This window comes from Lepidochelys kempii, chromosome 5, assembly GCF_965140265.1.
Source record: "Lepidochelys kempii isolate rLepKem1 chromosome 5, rLepKem1.hap2, whole genome shotgun sequence".
Classification (NCBI taxonomy): Eukaryota; Metazoa; Chordata; order Testudines; family Cheloniidae; genus Lepidochelys; species Lepidochelys kempii.
Genome location: NC_133260.1, coordinates 1,307,542 through 1,327,066, shown reverse-complemented (window position 1 = coordinate 1,327,066; position 19,525 = coordinate 1,307,542). Strand labels below are relative to the sequence as shown.

General features: G+C 50.8%; 1 protein-coding gene across 1 annotated transcript in view; it reads right to left on the bottom strand.

Moving 5' to 3' along the window:
* Nucleotides 1-19,525, bottom strand: part of LOC140911996 (B-cell differentiation antigen CD72-like) — a 41,489-nt gene that overhangs the window by 904 nt on the left and 21,060 nt on the right. The window contains exons 5-7 of the mRNA XM_073346150.1: nt 18,344-18,492; nt 13,550-13,650; nt 460-611 (exon numbers count right to left, since the gene is read on the bottom strand). Of these exons, the coding sequence (XP_073202251.1) occupies nt 460-611; nt 13,550-13,650; nt 18,344-18,492 (402 nt within the window). The remainder of the gene's footprint in view (nt 1-459; nt 612-13,549; nt 13,651-18,343; nt 18,493-19,525) is intronic.

Genomic DNA, 19,525 nt, shown 5'->3' with positions numbered 1-19,525 from the left:
CACCACCCCGCGTGTGCCCTGCTCCCCAGCTCCGCCCCACAAACCCACGGCTCCCCCGCTCCCTCTGTCCTGCCCCCCAGCTCCACCCCGCAAACCCCCCACTCGCCCCCCATGTGCCCTGCCCCCCAGCCCCGTCCCGCAACCTTCTGCTCTCCCACCCCCCGTGTGCCCTGCCCCCCAGCTCTGCCCCGCAAACGCCCCACTCCCCCGCCCCCTGTGTGCCCTGCCCCCCAGCTCCGCCCCGCAAACCCCCCGCTCCCCCGCCCCCCGTGTGCCCTGCCCCCAGCTCTGCCCCGCAAATGCCCCACTCCCCCGCCCCCCGTGTGCCCTGCCCCCCAGCTCCGCCCCACAGGCGTGGACTTCGCCCGGGATGTCCCTAATATGGGGATGGTGCTCCAGACTAACAGGACTGTCCTGTCATCAGGGCCAGCGGCTCTCATTGATTGTCTCTCCGGGTACCGTAAGGAGGCAATGGTCTGTCTGGGCTGGGTTTGCCGGGTGCCTTCTCACAGATCCATGGCTTTCGATCATAGCACGAGTCCCTGTTTATGACGCCATTTCTTATTGCTCCACACGGCATATAACCCGTGTAACGCGGGTAGCTCCAGTCTCTGGAAAGAGAAGGGGCATTGCTGAGACGGCCCGGCCCGCCCTACGCTGGCTGTCAGCTCTGCCACCTGGCGCACTAAGGCCAGGTCACCATCGATTTCAAGGCCAGAGTCGCTTCACCCAGCGACAGCCGCAGCCCAGCCAGGAGCCCCTCCTTCAGCAAAAGCGACACCCACTCGTCACGGAAACCCGGGGGATGGAGACTCCGCCGCGTGCCTGGGTGAGTTGTTCCACTGGTTAATTCCCCGCCCGGTTTTCTGCCTTATTTCCTGTCTGATTTTTGTCTCTCTTCGTCTTCCAGCCACTGGGGCTTGCTCTGCTCTCGTCTGCAGCTAGATTGAGGAGCCGCCTGCCACCAGAAATCTGCTCTGTATGTAGGTGCCCTGGGCCCAGATCCACAAAGACACGCAAGTCCCAGGCCTCGGCACCCTGCGCTGCAGAAAATCCCCCCTCGGCTGCCGCTGAGCCCTGGAGGAGCCTAAAGTCACTCAGCACCTAACCTTTGGCTGTCAAGGTTTCCTGGCCCTGGCTGCTGTGGTCACAGCTGAGCTTCTGCCTTGGAATCCTGTCCCCCCTGGGCATTCACACCTCCCCTGCTTGCTGCTGCTTCTGCCGGCTCCCTTCAGCCTCTCCTGCCCTTCTGCCCCTCTCGGTGGGCTTGGCACAAGGCTCGTCTCCCTGTCCACCCTGGTCCAGTCGTGCTGCTTCTGCCCCCAGCTCTGCGGTGACTCAGCTCTGCCTCTCCATACTCAGCTTCATGGATTCCCGGGCCAGCAGGGACCACTGTGCAAATCTAGTCTGACCCCCTGCACAGCGCGGGCTAGAGACCTGCCCCTGTACGGGGAGACTTTGGCAAACCAGTAAAGTGCCTGAAACCACTATGGCTTATTGCGAAAAGCAGCCAAGTCAGCAGGCTTAGCTTAACAAAGGTGTGTGTGATGGCGGTGGTGGAGGGGGTTGGGTGCCACAGAAAGGGCAGCTTGACCCCGCGTCCTTCCTGATAAGAATTGTGTTGAAGTTGCTGATACATGCATCTTAGAAGAGCAGGATGTGCCCCAGGAATATCTATTGGGGCCTCAAAGCTGCAAACTCTGGAAAAACCCACACCTGGTTAATCGATAATCAGAAGGAACCTCTCGCTTCAGAAGGAGTGAAATCAGGAAGGCCACTCACAACTGGAGTTGTGGCTAGCAAGAGATGTTAAGAGTAACAAGAAGGGTTTCTACAGGTATGTTAGCAACAAGGTCATCAGGGAAAGTGTGGGCACCTTACTGAATGAGGGAGGTTTCAGAGTAACAGCCGTGTTAGTCTGTATTCGCAAAAAGAAAAGGAGGACTTGTGGCACCTTAGAGACTAACCAATTGACTTGAGCATGAGCTTTCATGAGCTACATCATCCGATGAAGTGAGCTGTAGCTCACGAAAGCTCATGCTCAAATAAATTGGTTAGTCTCTAAGGTGCCACAAGTCCTCCTTTTCTTTTTGTGAATGAGGGAGGCAACCTAGTGACAGAGGATGTGGAAAAAGCTAATGTACGCAATGCTTTTTTTCCCTCTGTCTTCACGAAAAAGGTCAGCTCCCAGACTGCTGCACTAGGCAGCACAGCATGGGGAGGAGGTGACCAGCCCTCTGTGGAGAAAGAAGTGGTTCGAGACTATTTAGAAAAGCTGGACGAGCACAAGTCCATGGGGCCGGATGTGCTGCATCCGAGAGTGCTAAAGGAGTTGGCGGCTGTGATTGCAGAGCCATTGGCCATTATCTTTGAAAACTCATGGTGATCAGGGGAGGTCCTGGACAACTGGAAAAAGGCTAATGTAGTGCCCATCTTTAAAAAAGAGAAGGAGGAGGATCCTGGGAACTACAGGCCAGTCAGCCTCCCCTCAGTCCCCAGAAAAATCATGGAGCAGGTCCTCAAGGAATCAATCCTGAAGCACTTAGAGGAGAGGAAAGTGATCAGGAACAGTCAGCATGGATTCAGAAGGCCAATGGCATTTTGGGATGTATACGTAGGGGCATTGCCAGCAGATCGAGGGACGTGATCGTTCCCCTCTATTCGACATTGGTGAGGCCTCATCTGCAGTACTGTGTCCAGTTTTGGGCCCCACACTACAAGAAGGATGTGGAAAAATTGGAAAGCGTCCAGCAGAGGGCAACAAAAATGATTAGGGGACTGGAACAGATGACTTATTAGGAGAGGCTGAGGGAACTGGAATTGTTTAGTCTGCAGAAGAGAAGAGTGAGGGAAGATTTGAGAGCAGCCTTCAACTACCTGAAAGGGGGGTTCCAAAGAGGATGGCTCTAGACTGTTCTCAGTGGATAGCTGATGACAGAACAAGGAGTCATGGTCTCAAGTTGCAGTGGGGGAGGTTTAGGTTGGATATTAGGAAAAACTTTTTCACTAGGAGGGTGGTGAAACACTGGAATGCGTTACCTAGGGAGGTGGTGGAATCTCCTTCCTTAGAAGTTTTTAAGGCCCAGCTTGACAAAGCCCTGGCGGGGATGATTTAGTTGGGGATTGGTCCTGCTTTGAGCAGGGGGTTGGTCTAGATGACCTCCTGAGGTCCCTTCCAACCCTGATAGTCTATGATTCTATGATAAGTAGACAAGAATAAAGGTATAACATAAAGTACAATAATAATAAAAATCAACTATAAATAAAAGTATATAACTGCAATGTTTTCAAATTTCATACCATGAAATGCGAATATGTTTTATTATTTTGCCTTTCAAAGTGTAGGAGTGCCATTTTGGTCGGTGGGGAGGCCGAAGAACAATGTAGAAAGCGATGGAACTTTTTAAAACTTCCTAGCTCACTCGTGAGAGTGTTTGAGACTGTTCTATCGTGGGAGTGGTTACCTCTACCACTCACCGTGCAAGACCAGCTACTTACCAGACTGGTGGTGGGGTATATGTAGGGCAGCACGCATCCGTACATAATTGTAGTAGTTTACCATTCGCGATAACTCAAATTAACTTGCGTCTGTTATTATTCACGAATCAGGAAAATTATTTTTATAGATTTTTTTTTATTGTGGCCACGATTAAGAAAAGGAAGTACGATGAAGACTACATTATGTATGGTTTCACCATCATGGAAAAAAACCAGGATCGATCATCCTCAATGCGTAGTATGCCATGCAGTTCTCAGCAATGATGACTTGAGACCTAGTTGTCTTGAGCGACGCTTGACAAAGAACCACAGCACTTTGAAAGACAAACGAAAAGAGTTTTTTGCTGCTAAACTTCAAAATTTAAAACGCATGAAGCTGGACACTACTGGAGCTTTTCACCAAGTGTCGGCCAAAGTGGTAGAAGCATCTTATGCACTCTCATTGCTCATCGCTAAAGCCAAGAAAGCGCACATAATAGGAGAAACTTTTGTGAAGCCTTGCTTGTTGAAAGCAGCTGAGATTGTGCTTGGTGCCGAAAGCAAGAAAAAAAATTTGGAAATTTCGCTTTCTGACAATTCCGTGAAACGTTGCGTCGATGACATAGCGAAAGATTTAAAACTTCAAGTTGTGGAGGCAGTGAAAGCTTCTTCTTTTTTCGCAATTCAGTGCGACGATACCACTGATGTAGCACAATGCTGACAGTTGCTCGTCTACGTTTAATTCATTAATGATGGAACTGTGAAAGAAGAACTGCTTTTTTCGAAGGAATTGACGACCACATCAAAGGCCTCTGATGTTGTTATGAAAACGGTTTCCGACTTTTTTGAAGAAAATGGACTTTCATGGGAAAAACTGGTTGGTGTATGCACAGACGGTGCGTCAGCGATGCTTGGCTCTCGCTCTGGATTTGTGACATTGGTGAAAGAAAAAAATCCAGCTGTAACCACGACTCACTGCGTCATACACATACAAGCGTTGGCTGCTAAAACTCTTCCAGATGACCTACGTGACTTATTGAATTTGGCCATCAAAGTTGTAGATTTTGTGAAGAGCAGCGCTTTAAATACGAGACTTTTTGCAGCTCTTTCCGCGGACTTGGGAGTGGATCATAAAATTGTTTTGTTTCACATGGAGATACGATGGCTTTCCAAAGGGAACATGCTTTTGAGATTATTCGAACTGAAAGACGAAGTGGAAATTTTCCTCAAGCAACAGAAAAAAGAAGAATTATATCATGCGTTTACGGACCAAACGTTTCAACTTTCACTGGCATACCTCGTGGACATTTTTGAATGTTTGAACAATCTCAATTTGAAGCTGCAAGGAAACAACGCTGCAAACATTATAGCGCACCACGATGCCATCAAAGTGTTTATGGAAAAAATCAAGCTTTGGAAACGTCAAACGCAAGCTCAGATGTCTAGCTTTTCGTCTTTTCCAACATTTTCATCACTCACTGAAAATGAAGGTTTCCAAGAACTTTGTAAAGAGGATGCGAAGAACAAAAGTGTGTTTCATCTGGACTGCCTTGCTGACAAATTCATCCGCTATTTTCCAGACAACTTTTCTGGCAACCCCTTTCATAAATTAGCACATAATCCGTTCAACGTTGATGTCGATTCATTGCCAGAAGTATTGCAAGTACAAGCACTCAGAATGAAATACGATTCAAGTGCGAAAGATATTTTTGAAAACTTACACCTGGAGGAATTTTGGATGAAATATTTCCCAATTTACCTGAAAGTTGGAGAAGAAGTGCTACGTATACTTCTTCCGTTTTTGTCAATGTACCTCTGTGAAAAAAGCTTTTCAAGTTTAGTCATAATAAAAACGAAACAGAGGAATGAACTGGACGTCGAAAACAATTTGTGTTGCGCACTTTCATCTTTCAAACCTAGGATTTCCCAACTCGTGAAGAAAATGCAGCATCATCCTTCACATTGAATTTGTTTTGTTTATGTTATTTCTTGTTTTAAATTACATTTTTGTTAAACTTTTGTGCCAAGAAAAACTATTTGTGCTTATTTTTAAATTTAAATACAAAATTTTATATCAAGTTTTTGTGTTTATTTTTAATTTTAAATCACTAATTGAATTTGTTAAAAGGGGGGTTGGATGATGGTGAAGGAGAGGTGGGGGCATGAGGGTTTCTCGAAAATTAAAAAGGGGGCGTGATGCCAAAAAGTTTGGGAACGAATGGTTTAAAAAGTTAGGAAAGAAGTCTGTGTAAAAAAAGAAGCAAAGCGAAGGGGTGACTGACCCCTCGGGCATGGCTAAGGCAGAGTACAGTGCATGGATCACTGCTCGTCTTATCTGCTAGTCTGATCTGTTTTTACAATGGAGAGCAGCGGTGGCCAACCTGGGGCTCCGGAGCCACATGCGGCTCGTCAGAGGTTAATGTGCGGCTCCTTGTCTAGGCACCGACTCCGGGGCTGGAGCTACGGGCACCAACTTTCCAGTGTGCCGGGGGGGCTCACTGCTCAACCCCTGGCTCTGCCACAGGCCCTGCCCCCACTCACCCTTTCCTACCCCCTCCCCTGAGCCTGCCGTGCCCTCGCTCCTCCCTCCCCCCAGAGCCTCCTGCACCCCAGGAAACAGCTGATGGGGAGGGAGGGGAGGTGCTGATCAGCAGGGCTGCCAGTGGGTGGGAGGCACTCGGAGTGGGGGGGAGCCGATGGGGGGCTGCTGACGTGTTACTGTGGCTCTTTGGCAATGAACGTTGGTAAATTCTGGCTCCTTCTCAGGCTCAGGCTGGCCACCCCTGATTAGGGAAAGCCACAGCTCCAGCCTGCGCTGTATTAATTTAATAAAATCTATGGACCCAAAACAAACACAGGAGCTTGTCCCTGTGTCTCAGCACAAGGGTTGCAAACATCTAAAAACAAAGATATTCGGGGGCCATTTAGGGATTTGGGCAAAAATTCGGGATTGGTCCTGCTTTGGGCAGGGGGTTGGACTAGATGACCTCCTGAGGTCCCTTCCAATCCTGATATTCTATGATTCTATGAGTCTAATAATGCAACAGAAAAATTCATTCTTAAATCTCAAAGTCCTAAAAAAAGGAAAGCTTAATAGAATTTTCACACGGATTTGTTGAAAAGTGGGGAGGAAAATCAACTTCTCTCTGATCCACTGGATTACAGAATAAGGGGAATATAAATTAGCTGTTAACACGGTTCTGTGCTTTTCACTCTGGGGCATTTCTCCATGCTCTCTCTTTCTCTCTCTCTCTCTTTTTTTATTGAAACACACATGTAAAAATGTTAAATAAAGGGATGTGTCTTCACATAGGCTTGTCTTTTAAAGTGTTTATTCCTTTACAAAACTTCATATAACTTTCACTTGCTTTTGTTAAAAAGTGGGGGAAGAAGCAGCCTTCTTCTCTCTGATCCACTGACTCACAGACACTGTTTTTGCTAATGGGCTTTGCTGCAGCTTCAAATTCTCCTCACTAAAAAATGACCAATGTTAGTCTAAAACATAGGGGGGGAACTTTAAAACCTGTTTGTTACGAAGGGTTTATGGTTTTAAGCTTTATTAAAGCACCTGTGTAAAAGTGCTGCCTGGCGGGAGAGATGCTTGGGCTCTGATTTTTTAGATAAGAGTAAGGCAGTTAAAGGGGGGTACTGAGGGGAGGGGAGGGAGATGGCTCATGTTTAAAAACCTTGGGACTACAGGATTGGTTCAGGAAAATGTAATCTATGACGCAGCTGTAAAGCAGCATCTGATTGGTCCGATCCAAAGGTGGCGATAACTAGCCTGAGGGGTTGTGAGCCTTGGGAGCTCCCTCTTTCCGCAGAACAACCCAGATATCTCTTTCTGACTCAATCATGTGCTGTCTATCTTTACCCTTTGCAAAGGGGGCTTTCTTTTCCTTTTCTTGCCCTGTTCTCTGTTTTAACCTATCGTTATATGTTTCTCTTTTATTTAATGTTTTTAAATGCTCTTTTCTTAACCTACCAGACCAGTGGGGTACAGGAGTCTGGTCCTGTTGGGATCCAGGACGTGGGCGGGCGAAGCTCGTCCACTATGAAAGGATCCCCCCCCAGCCTAAGGGGGGGATCCACAGGACCTGGAAAGCCAACTAATTACGGGGGACAACTCATGAAAAACAGGGACGGGAGTGCGGTCAAAGGGTCAAACGAAGGGAACCGGACGGGGACACCGAGCAGAGAACCCCAGACAGCACCCACCGCTCCTCAAAGGCGTCAAGGGAGTCGGTGGACGCCGCCCAGAGGAACTCCGCTCGGAGGCGTGAACGGACAGAGGATCGGAAATAGGCCCCGCAGTCGCAGGAGACTCCATCGGCCAACCTCCTCACCCTGGTTTTATAGATGGCCGCTTTAGCCAGGGCCAGGAGGAGGTTGACCAGGAGGTCCCACGACTTAGTGGGGCCACGGACAGGGAGTGCGTAGATAAGGAGGTGAGGAGAAAAGTGCAACCAAAACCATAACAAAAGATTGGTGAGGAGCCGGAATAGGGGCTGCAACCTGGCGCACTCCAGATAGACGTGCGCCAGGGTTTCCCTCACGCTGCTAACCACTAGACCACCAGGGATACAGGAGTCTGGTAGAAGGGAAATACACTGGCCACTGGATGAATAGTTTTCTGTTCCCTGAGTGACCAGAGCAGGGGCTGCACTAGAGCAATCAGGAACCCGCTAGATTAATTATGGCAGGTAGATTAATCAGGACACCTGGTTTAAAAGGACCTCCCATCAGTTAGTGGAGGGGTGCAAGGAGCAGGGAGTGAGAAGGCATGCTGCTGGCGGACTGAGGAGTACAAGTGTGATCAGGCTTCAGGAGGAAGATCCTGCTGTGAGGATACAGAAGGTGCTGGGGGGAGGCCATGGGGAAGTAGCCTGGGGAATTGTAGCTGTCACGCAGCTAATCCAGGAGACATTGTAGACAGCTGCTATCCACAGGGCCCTGGGCTGGAACCCGGTGTAGAGGGCGGGCCCGGGTTCCCCCCATCCCTCCAACTCCTCATCGGACACAGGAGGAGTTGACCTGGTCTGTGAGCAACACTAGAAGGGAAGGTCTCATTTGGAAAAGGATCTGGCCTGTCCCTGACCCGCTAGGTGGATCAGCAGAGACTGTGGAGACTGGTCTCCATTTCCCCCATGCTGACCAGCGATGAGGTTAGCTGAGTGAACGGCAGGTTTGAGCCTCTAGCAGAAGCGGCCAAACTGAGGGCTGCTGTGAACATCTGAGGCGACCAAATCTGCCAAAAAGCGAGGACCCACCAAGGCAGAGGAGGAACTTTGTCACACCTTGTATTTAATATTTTAAATGCTTTTCTATTAACCTCTCTTTACTTTTTTACCATGTGCTTACTAAATACTCTTTGCTTTAGTAAATGCCCTTTTTTGGCTTGTGTGTTCTTTTTTAACCCCTCTTTATATTTTTCTCTTTTATTTAACTCTTTGTAAAGGCTCTTAAACTACCCTTATATTTAATACACCTTTTAAATTTATCTCAAAAATTTTTATTCTTTAATAACATGCCAAATTAGGCATTTAAAATCATCTCTCCTTACTAACCCTAACCAAAAGTCTATTTTCTTTAATAACCATTCTTTCCTTTTTTCCTCTTAACCGTACCAAAGCTTTCTTTTTTTAATCTTTAAGCTCTCTCACTCTATTCTTTCAACCGTTTTCTCTAAACAATCAACCAAAAGTATCAAAGCACAAGCATGCAACATTCCCCCTATTCAAACATAAAAAATAATTTAAAAAAATTCAAAATGGCTGACAGCGCCAAACTTCTACACCAACGGAAACAGGAATGTAGGGTGGGACATGAGCCCTAAAGGGGGCATGGAAACCTGTCAAAAAATGCATGGTGATGAATACTATCGAGGCGTATACTACTCAGGGGGAGTGAAATGGTGTTATCCATGTTACCTTTATTGTATGACTAAAGGGCAGCCGAACCATGCTGAGCCTGTCCTGATTGAGGGGGTCACCCTCAACTGAAAGGAGCTTGCTAAGCCAGGGGCTTGAATGCCAGAGTCCTCCCCTGTGAAAGTAAGAGGGGTGGGGACAGGTGTCCCTGCTAGGAGGTGTGAATGATACTTAAGGGTCCCAGGTACAGTTTGACCTGCCCCTCCCCACTGTTCACAGATACAGCTGAGTGCAGCGTCTTTCGTTACGTGCTCACTAGCACTGACATCACTTGTGGGGGGCAGCGTTTCTGCCCAGCATGCTTCAGCAAGGCAGTTCCCCCTCCCCAAGAGCTGACAGTCCCTGAGAGCTGGGGGAGCCTCAAGGGACGGACCTGCCGAGGTCACAGCAGAGAGGAAGGAGGCAGTGGAAGATGACAGGGTGCAGCGGAGCAGCGAGTGGCTGGCAGAGCAGCAAGCGGGTTGGCCAGAGGAACCGCGGCTGGCAGGGCAGCCAGACAGAGCAAGTGCTCAGAGGCCGGAGCAAGCCAGGTGCCTTCTCCCCCGGGTGGGAGGGGAACTCACACAGCTGCGCCTCTGAACCCTGGGTCCTCACTGACCCAGGACAACCCCTGTGAATGGGGTGTGGTGAGGGAGCAGAGGGGGGCATAGAAAGGGAACTGTTCGTTGTAGATCTCAAGAACACGAGGCGGAAGCTCTGCCCCACGCACTCTGGGCTGGGCGTCCTGCTCACAGTTTAGGTTTATGAATCCTGCTTGTGGCATTTTCCCTAATTAATGTCAGGTGACTTTTTCCTTTCATTAAAAGTTTCTTTCCTACACTCAGACTCTGTGCTTGCGAGAGGGGAAGTATTGCCGCTTGAGGTGCCCAGGGGTGGGGGTGTAATTTTCCCAGGTCACTGGGTGGGGGCTCGAGCCAGTTCTGTGTTGTATTGTTGAAAAGGGACGCCTAGATATTGAACCCGGCCCTGGTTGCTGCTGGCTCCACTTGGCAGAAGGGTTGCAAATGGAACTAATAGGGCACATGTTAGATGGATTAAAAACTGGCTCACTGGGAGGTTGCAAAATGTCTTTGTTCCCAATGAGCGGGCCCATTTCTAGTGGGGTCTCCCAAAGATCGGTTCCTGGTCCAACACTTTAATATTATCAACAATCTAGATCATGATATAAAATCTTGGCTGGTAAATATGCAGGTGACACAAAGTTTGGTGGGGTGGTGAGTAGTGAAGAAGACAGGAGATTGTCACAGTCATCTGTATTGTCTGGTTAAATGGTCACTATCCAACAAAACGTGATTTAATACAGCCAAATGCATGGCAGTGCATCTGGGAACCAAGAACACTGGTTATTTCTACAGGACATGTGTAACGTTATTGACATGAACTGTTACCGTATAGATCATTGTTGCAACCACTGTTATATATTTGCAGCAGATTTTGTACAAAGGTTGTCGTGTGAGGTGTCTATGGAAAGGTTATAATTTGCTGATTATGATGATGCTATCTGTATGGGTGTGTCATTTTTGTAGTTGAAGTTATGAATATTGGCTATGTACTTGTATCTTAATGTGTTTTCATAGAATCATGGAATATCAAGGTTGGAAGGGACCTCAGGAGGTCATCTAGTCCAACCCGCTGCTCAAAGCAGGACCAATCCCCAATTTTTGCCCCAGATCCCTAAATGGCCCCCTCAAGGATTGAACTCACAACCCTGGGTTTAGCAGGCCAATGCTCAAATCACTGAGCTATCCCTCCCCCCTCAGTAGCCTCAGTGAAGCATTTGGTCAGCTTCTTGACAAAGGACTATTCTCAGTAAGTGCCCAGTCAAGAAACACCTAACTGACAATGAACTTTGGGGGACGCCAATCCACATCTGAGCTTTCCTGGGAACGTTCAAACTAACATGTAAACAATGGTGTTGGCCTGTAAAGAACTGAGTCATGCATGGACATGTGACTCCAAACTCCATCTTGCCGCTGTGTCCGTCTATGGGCAGAGAATATAAAATGCCCTGAAAACACCTCCATCTTGTCTTCAATCCTGCTTCTTAATTCTGGAGGAACCTTACTGCAAACTGAAGCTCTCAACAAAGGACTGAAAGACCACCCCAGCTGTGGATGTTCTCCAGAGACTTGATTTGAACCGGAAGTTTATTCCATCCCTGCTACAAGCCTGACCCAAGAACTCTGCCATTACTGGATGTCATTGATTCCATTGAACCACTTCTAGCTCTCATCTCTCTCTTTTCCCTTTTATGAATAAGCCTTTAGATTTTAAATTCTAAAGGGTTGGCAACAGTGTGATTTGTGGGTAAGATCTGATTTGTATATTGACCTGGGTCTGGGGCTTGGTCCTTTGGTACCACTGGTAGTGATACTGGGCAACTGGAGTGTCTGAGGGAATTGCTTGTATAACTTGTGGTTAGCCAGTGGTCCTCTTGTCTGGCTGGTTTGGTGTGCCTTAGAGGTGGAGAAACCCCAGCCTTGGGCTGTAATTGCTCTGCTTGAAGCAATTTGTCCTGAACTGGTACTCTCAGAAGTGTCCCACCAAGGGCAGAATCGTTACAACATGAGACTTTGTCTTGGGAAGCAGCGACTCACAAAAGGACTTTGTGTGGCCTCAACGTGAGCCGTGAGTGCAAGGCTGTGGCAGAAAGGGCTAACGTGCTCCATGGGTGTATAAAAAAGGGACTTTCCAGTAGAAATAAGGAAGTGATCTTAGCCTGACCATGCTGCGTACAGAGGGGATACTAGAATACTGTGTCCAGTCCTGGTGTCCGCACCTCAAGAAGGATGTGGAAATACCAGAGAATGTTCAGAGGAGGGTCACAAAAATGATCCAGAGGATGGAAAACAGGATGTATGATCCGAGGTTTGAGGAGCCCAATCTAATCCGCTTACCAAAGACAAGGTTGAGAGGTGACGCCGTCTCAGTGTCTAGGTTCTGACACATGGAAAAGAGAGCTGACACCAAGGGGCTTTTCAGGCTAGCAGACAAAGCCATAACAAGGTCCAATGGCTGGAAGTTGGAGTTGGACAAATTCAACCTTGAAATAAGATGCTGTTTCCTAGCTGTGAGGGTGATTAACCACTAGAACAGCTCACCATGGGAGGGGGGGGGTGTCTCCATGGATTGGAGTCTTTAAATCGAGGTCAGATAGATTTCTAGAAGATACGTTTTAGTGCATCTTTGGGGAGCAGTGCTCTGGCCTGTGTGTGACGGATGTCAGGCTAGATGAACATCGTGGTCCCTTCTGGTCTACGAATAAATTACTGGTTGGGACTGTCCTCTGTGTGCCCACACTGAATGTGATCAGGTCGTGAGACCTCCCACACCTCTCCCAGACTGAAGTCCCTCATAACACAGGTTTTCTTCCCACGTCACAGACAAGAGGTTAGTGAGTATCCCATTCTGTTCTCTGGTTTGATTTGGTGTCTGTAACAGACCCCACCCGTGCACCCGCTGGGCTTTGTTAGCACATTCATCCATAGGCATGATCCTGCACTTCTGAGTTAGCAACACCTCTAAAACAGGTGATGCTGCCTTTCATGCAGAGTGCCCCCCAAAAACCTTCCTAAAGAGGCTGTAACCAGTGAGTTTAACATCCCCGTCCTGTGACTCATCCCGCCAGGCCTCAGTGATGACAATAATACCTCATTTCTTCTCATCAGTGAGAATTTCCAATTCCTCTGGCTTGTTAGCCAGATTCCCAGCATTGGGTCAGAGACAATTAAGAAATGTCTCCTCTTCACGTTCCCTGCCAGCGCTGTTCAGTACGTTCCTGACATCTGGATTTGTGTTTTACACTCATTTGCTCTGTGGTTTTGCCCCTTGCCCTCCCAGGAACCACCTGACTTACGCTTGGGCGCTACCGATAAAGAATTTACTCAGAGGACTTGAAACTGCTTGAAACTCGTTATTTTGCAGCTTTCAAGTACATGGTGTTGCTTTAAATATTCCCCCCTGGCAAAGGGTCCACATGAGGAACTGCAGGCCCATTGGTTCCATTATGGGAAGCCACTTCTAACCCTTCCAGCGCACTTTAGTCAGTGGCTTTAGCTACAGCTACTAAAGTGCATATTTCTTTTGGATGGTGCCACTGGTTAGCACATGGAGCATCTAGCTTAAGAAATAAATATGATACTTACTCTTCGAAGCGTGAGTTATCAACCCACTTCCACTGCCACTGTGATTCCTGATTCCGGACTAGTCCAATCCAGTACTGGACATTAGTATTTTTCAGAAAATTCTAGGAAGAAAAGAGTCACATAATGACACCCCTGCATTCAAGTGACTGCGGTGAAGAAGCAGAGAACTGCAGGGAAGGGATTAGCTGGTGGAGAAAAGGATGTTTCCATGAGCATGATCACATTGCTCCAGAAGTGGGGTTACCCAGCTAGCCAGGTGTGGGGCAGCGAACAGCATCCTCCCAGCGCACCCTGCTATTAGTTATCCATCGTACTGGAGCCCACTCACCCCAGCTCCCAGAAATGAGAGGCCCTGGGTACTTTCCCTGCTGCGATCGGCTGTGCTAACTGGGCCTACGAGTTTCCCCGAAGTGTGAGCTCAGCTGTGAAAAGTGGGCAACGGTTCCTAAGATGTCACAATACCCCTAGGACAAGAAACGTGATGGGAAAAGGTGGAAAAAGGAGACAGACTGAATTAGTCCAAATAAAAAGGCCCCCTGGTGTAACTCAAGGACTGCGTTAAGGCCTTGCCTGATAAACAAGAGACGTGTGGGACAAAAGTCAAGGAGCCAAAATTGGTGTGTCAGAAATTAGGTCTAATTGGTAGACAAAACAAGGAGGGCAGGGGCTGTTCTACCCACTACTCCCTTCGGCATCCTTAAAGAAAGAGACTTTGGGAGACAAATTGCCTGCTGAAGCCAGCTTCACCATCCTGGCTGCCCTTCACCCATCTTCTGGGACCATCATTTGGACCCTGAGAGATGTCCTGTCCTGACCAGACTGGACCAGAGAGAGGGACCCAGATGACACCAGCTCTGGCTGAGTCCTGAACACCATTTGGGATGTGAGACTTCATCTCTCCATCTCCCTTGGGCGTCCCTTTCCTTCCCCACCTTATTTCTTCCCTCCCCTGTCCTTCTCCTTTTGACTTCTGTCTAATAAGAGTCTGGGTAGCCAGCCAAGACTGTACATTTTGCAGCAAGGCTGTGAGCCTGTGACCAGGGAGGCAGAGGAATGCAATGCCCTAACCAGCCCAATGGTGGTACGAGTTTGTCAGGTCTCAGAGTGGCCGATCAGACCTTGTGCTGGGCCTGAGTCTCTCCAGCAGTGAGGCTGCACGTGAGAGTCAGCACCAGAGAGAGAAGCTGCATTTTCTCTCTTTGCTGTTCTCTTCTCTCCCCCTTTGGGTGTTTGTCTCGTTTTGTCTTTTAGGAAACAGGACTGGACTTTAACAGCAGCGCTAGCCCATCTCAGCTAACGTCTTCTCCTCTCCCCAGAAGGACAGTTATCACCATCTTTGATACCATCTGAGACAGTGGTTGTCAGGCAGGGAAACATGTACCCCTGGGGTACACAGAGGTCTTCCAGGGGGTGCATCAATTCAGCTAGATATTTGCCTAGTTTTACAACAGGCAACAGAAAAAGCACCAGCGAAGTGAGGACAAACTAATATTTCAGACAGACACTGACTTGTTTGTACTGCACTGTATGCGATACACCAAAATGTCAGTACAATATTTATATTCCAGTGGATTTATTTTATAATTATATGGTAAAAATGAGAAAGTCGAAATTTGTCAGGACTAGTGAGCTGTGCCATGTCTGTATTTTTATGTCTGATTTTGTATTTAAGTAGTTTTTAAGTGAGGTGCAACTTGGGGGTACGCAAGATAAATCAGACTCCTGAAAGGGGCGCAGAAGTCTGGAAAGGTTGACAGCTGCTCATCTAAGAGACTGTCAAAAGGGAGACAGGTTCTTTTTAAAAACTCTCTCCAGCTGAAAGGAAAGGGAACAAGGGATGTTGTTCAAATGCAAGCCTTACATAATACTTTAATTCCAAAGGCTTTAACTGTTTTTCCCCCTTTTCTGTATCTTTAATGAAAGGTTAAGAGGCTGTTGAATGGGGTGTTTGCCGGGGCACTCAGCAGGCCGAGGTCTCTGTAGACCAAACCCTGAACGTTGTTTAAAACTGTTCAATGCTGGACAGTGACAGGGTCGTGTTAACACCTTTGACTCTTTGGGCTGGTACACTCCCTCTAAATCAATACAACAGACCTGCAGGCCCGGACCAGCCCAGCGCTCCCTGGCTAGAGCGGAGGCTGGGAACTGGCCAGTGGGAGCCACGGGGACGGCGCTTGCGGACGCGGGCAGCGCACGGAGACACACTGTCCCCTTCCCCGCAGGGGCCGCGGAGACGTGCTAGCAGCCGGCCACTTCCGGGAGCGCCGTGGGGCCACAGCAGGCAGCCTGAGCCCAGCTGTGCCGCCGGGCGGGAGCCGCCTGTAGTAAGTGCCTCCCGGCTGGAGCCTGCACCTCACACCCCCTCCCGCACCCCAACCCCCTGCCCCAGATCAGAATCCACCCCTGCACCCCAACTCCCTCCCAGACCCCGCACCCCAACCCCCTGCCCCAGATCAGAATCCCCCTCCTGCACCCCAACTCCCTCCCAGACCCCGCACCCCCTCCTGCACCCCAACCCCCTGCCCCAGATCAGAATCCCCCTGCTGCACCTCAACTCCCTCCCAGACCCCGCACCCCAACCCCCTGCCCCAGATCAGAATCCCCCTCCTGCACCCCAACTCCCTCCCAGAGCCCGCACCCCAACCCCCTGCCCCAGATCAGAATCCCCCTCCTGCACCCCAACTCCCTCCCAGACCCCGCACCCCAACCCCCTGCCCCAGATCAGAATCCCCCTGCTGCACCCCAACTCCCTCCCAGACCCCGCAACCCTCCTGCACCCCAACCCCCTGCCCCAGATCAGAATCCCCCTGCTGCACCTCAACTCCCTCCCAGACCCCGCACCCCAACCCCCTGCCCCAGATCAGAATCCCCCTCCTGCACCCCAACTCCCTCCCAGAGCCCGCACCCCAACCCCCTGCCCCAGATCAGAATCCCCCTGCTGCATCTCAACTCCCTCCCAGACCCCGCACCCCCTTCCGCACCCCAACCCCCTACCCCAGATCAGAATCCCCTCCTGGACCCCAACTCCCTCCCAGAGCCCGCACCCCAACCCCCTGCCTCAGATCAGAATCCCCCTCCTGCACCCCAACTCCCTCCCAGACCCCGCACACCCTCCTGCACCCCAACCCCTGCCCCAGATGAGAATCCCCCTGCTGCACCTCAACTCCCTCCCAGACCATGCACCCCAACCCCCTGCCCCAGATCAGAATCCCCCTCCTGCACCCCAACTCCCTCCCAGACCCCGCACACCCTCCTGCACCCCAACCCCCTGCCCCAGATCAGAATCCCCCTCCTGGACCCCAACTCCCTCCCAGACCCCGCACCCCCTCCCGCACCCCAACCCCTGCCCCAGATCAGAATCCCCCTCCTGGACCTCAACTCCCTCCCAGACCCCGCACCCCAACCCCCTGCCCCAGATCAGAATCCCCCTCCTACACCCCAACTCCCTCCCAGACCCCGCACCCCCTTCTGCACCCCAACCCCCTGCCCCAGCCCCTCCTGCACCAAACTCCCTTCCAGAAAGAAGACTTGTTTACAGGGACCCCACAATATCTAATAGCCCCGGGCCCACAGGAGAGTTAATCCGGCCCTGACTAGAAGTCATGGCCTATGAAGAAAATTATGACTCAATTGGCATTAAGGGGACTTAGTGGGACAGCTCCCATGACTCGAGTACCAGCACTGAGGGATAGAGCTTGTTCCAGAAGGACAGATATGGGGACAAAGGAGGAGGTGTTTGCTGTAGGTCAGGAACGTGCACACTTGCCGCGAGGCGAAGTACGTGGCAGAACTACGGAGAGTCTCTGGGTGAGGATAACAAGGGAAAAGAACAGCAGAGATCTTATGGATGGGCGTTGTCTGTTATAGACACCAGATCAGGACGAGGAAGTGGACAAGTCATTCCACAAGCAGGTAACAGGATTAGCTAACACGCATGAGCTCGTATTAATGGGGGATTTTAACTTCCCTGGCATCTGTTGTAAGACTGTTACAACAAGCCATAACATGCAAGTTCTTAGCACGTGTAGGGGACAGTTTTCTGATTCAGGAGGAGTTGAGCAAACAACGAGGGGGTCATCCATGTTGGATCTGGTGTTGACCAACAGGGATGAACCAGTTGCGACCGTGAAGGTGGGCGGGAGCTTGGGAGGAAGTGACCATGATCTGATGGAATTCAAGACCCTAAGGAAAGGAGGACACGAGAACAGCAAAACAAGGACACTGGACTTCAGAAAGGCGGATTTCAGCGGAGTCAGCCAAATCGCAGGCAGGGTCCTGTGGAGGGGAGAGAAGGAGTCGAAGGGGGCTGGCAGTTCCTAAGAGCTGTAACACTCAGGCTATTCGGAGGCAGAGGAGAGAGAAGAGGAGCGGCAGGAGGCCAATGTGGCTACACGAGGAGCTTTCTAGCTCTCTACAAACCCATAGGGACAAATCCAGGGAACGGAGGGCGGGGCACGGCTCCAAGAGAGTGGACGTGGCAATAGTGCAAGCATGTAGGGACAAAATCAGGAAAGCCAAGGCAAGGAACGAGTTACAGCTGGCAAGGAATGTTAGAGACAACAGGAAGGGGGGTTCTTCAAATCTGTCAGACACAAAAGAACAATCCAGGACAGTGCGGGTGCGCTGCTCAGTGGAGAAGGTGAGCTGGTAACGCTCCTCCAGCCCCTGGATCATTGCCATTGCTCTTCTCTGAGCCCCTGCCTATTTGCCAACGCCCCCCCCGCCCAGCCTGGAGACACCCCCTCTTTACGCAGTGTTCCGGCCGCGCTCGCTCCGGCCGTGCATGTACCGTACCGGCATTGCCCTCGAGTCCCAGGATTTGGTGATAAGAAGCCGAGCAGAGTTCCCTTTGCAGTCTTTCTTGCTTTCTTCCCAAGTCTTCTCCTCCTTCGAGACGAACAAGCACTTTCCTCTGTACAACACCCAGTCTGCCGGGCAGCAGCCTGGAGGGAAGAGGGAGTGAGAGGCTCAGAGGCGCTCCTGGCCCTGAGTTCAGCTAACAGGCTCATGCCCTGGGCCGTACAAAGAAGGCCTGGTCCCTCCCCAGGGGCTCACACTCCCCCAGACTCCAGGCTGCCCCAGGAGCTGCTCCGAGCAGGTGGAGGGCGGGGGGGGAGGGTTCTCGAGGGTTTGGGGCAGGCTGGGAGCTGAGTCCAGGGCTCAGATACAAGTGTAACTGTTCATGGGGTTCAACATTTCCCTGGTGGGGTAAACGAGCGGCATCTCCCTGTCCTTTTGCTCTCCCCCACCCCCGGGGATTCAGCCACCGTGAGGACGTGGACACTGCTCCGTTACAGCTCTGGCCGGAGGGCTGGGCAGTGATGCGCGGACAGACTGAGCCCTTCTAGGGATCGGGCTGTTTCCCTCGTTCTGACAGAGCTCCTTGTTCCGTGTGAGCAGACGGCGACGCGCTGCCCGTGTCACCTGGCAGCCGCCTCCTCCCCGTGCCCCGCTCTGCCCGTTGGCGAGGCCCCAGGCTGTCTGCGATGGTGCGTCGTCCTCAGGGCTGGGATTCTGCCCTTGGCGAGGGTGCAGGGCCCTGGGTGTCTCCACCGCACCAGAGCCCCGGCTGGAGAGTCGCCCAGCTCGCCTGCCTGGGAGCCCGGGCCAGGACTGGCAGGGGCAGCCTCAGGGAAGCTGATCTCATTTTTTATTGCCTGGGATAGTTTCTTTGCCTGGGGTGGTTGAAGCACCAAGCGCGTCATGGGCACAAAATATGACTCAACCTGCCCCGTGTGTGGGCATTTGCTACAAGAAGTCCCAAAGGCGAACGGGCCGTTGTGTGCTGGGCCCCATGGGCTGTTTGTGCGCGTCGCCCACTTCTGAACACATGGGAGAGAGGCCTGGACCTGGATTGTGGGGCTGCAGGTCGGGTCTGAGGAGCGCCAGCAGATCGGGGGGGTGGGGGCAGGGAGAGCAGGGGGGTGCAAGCAGAGCTCAGTGGTGGAGAAGCAGCCCGAATTCAGTTAGTCCAGG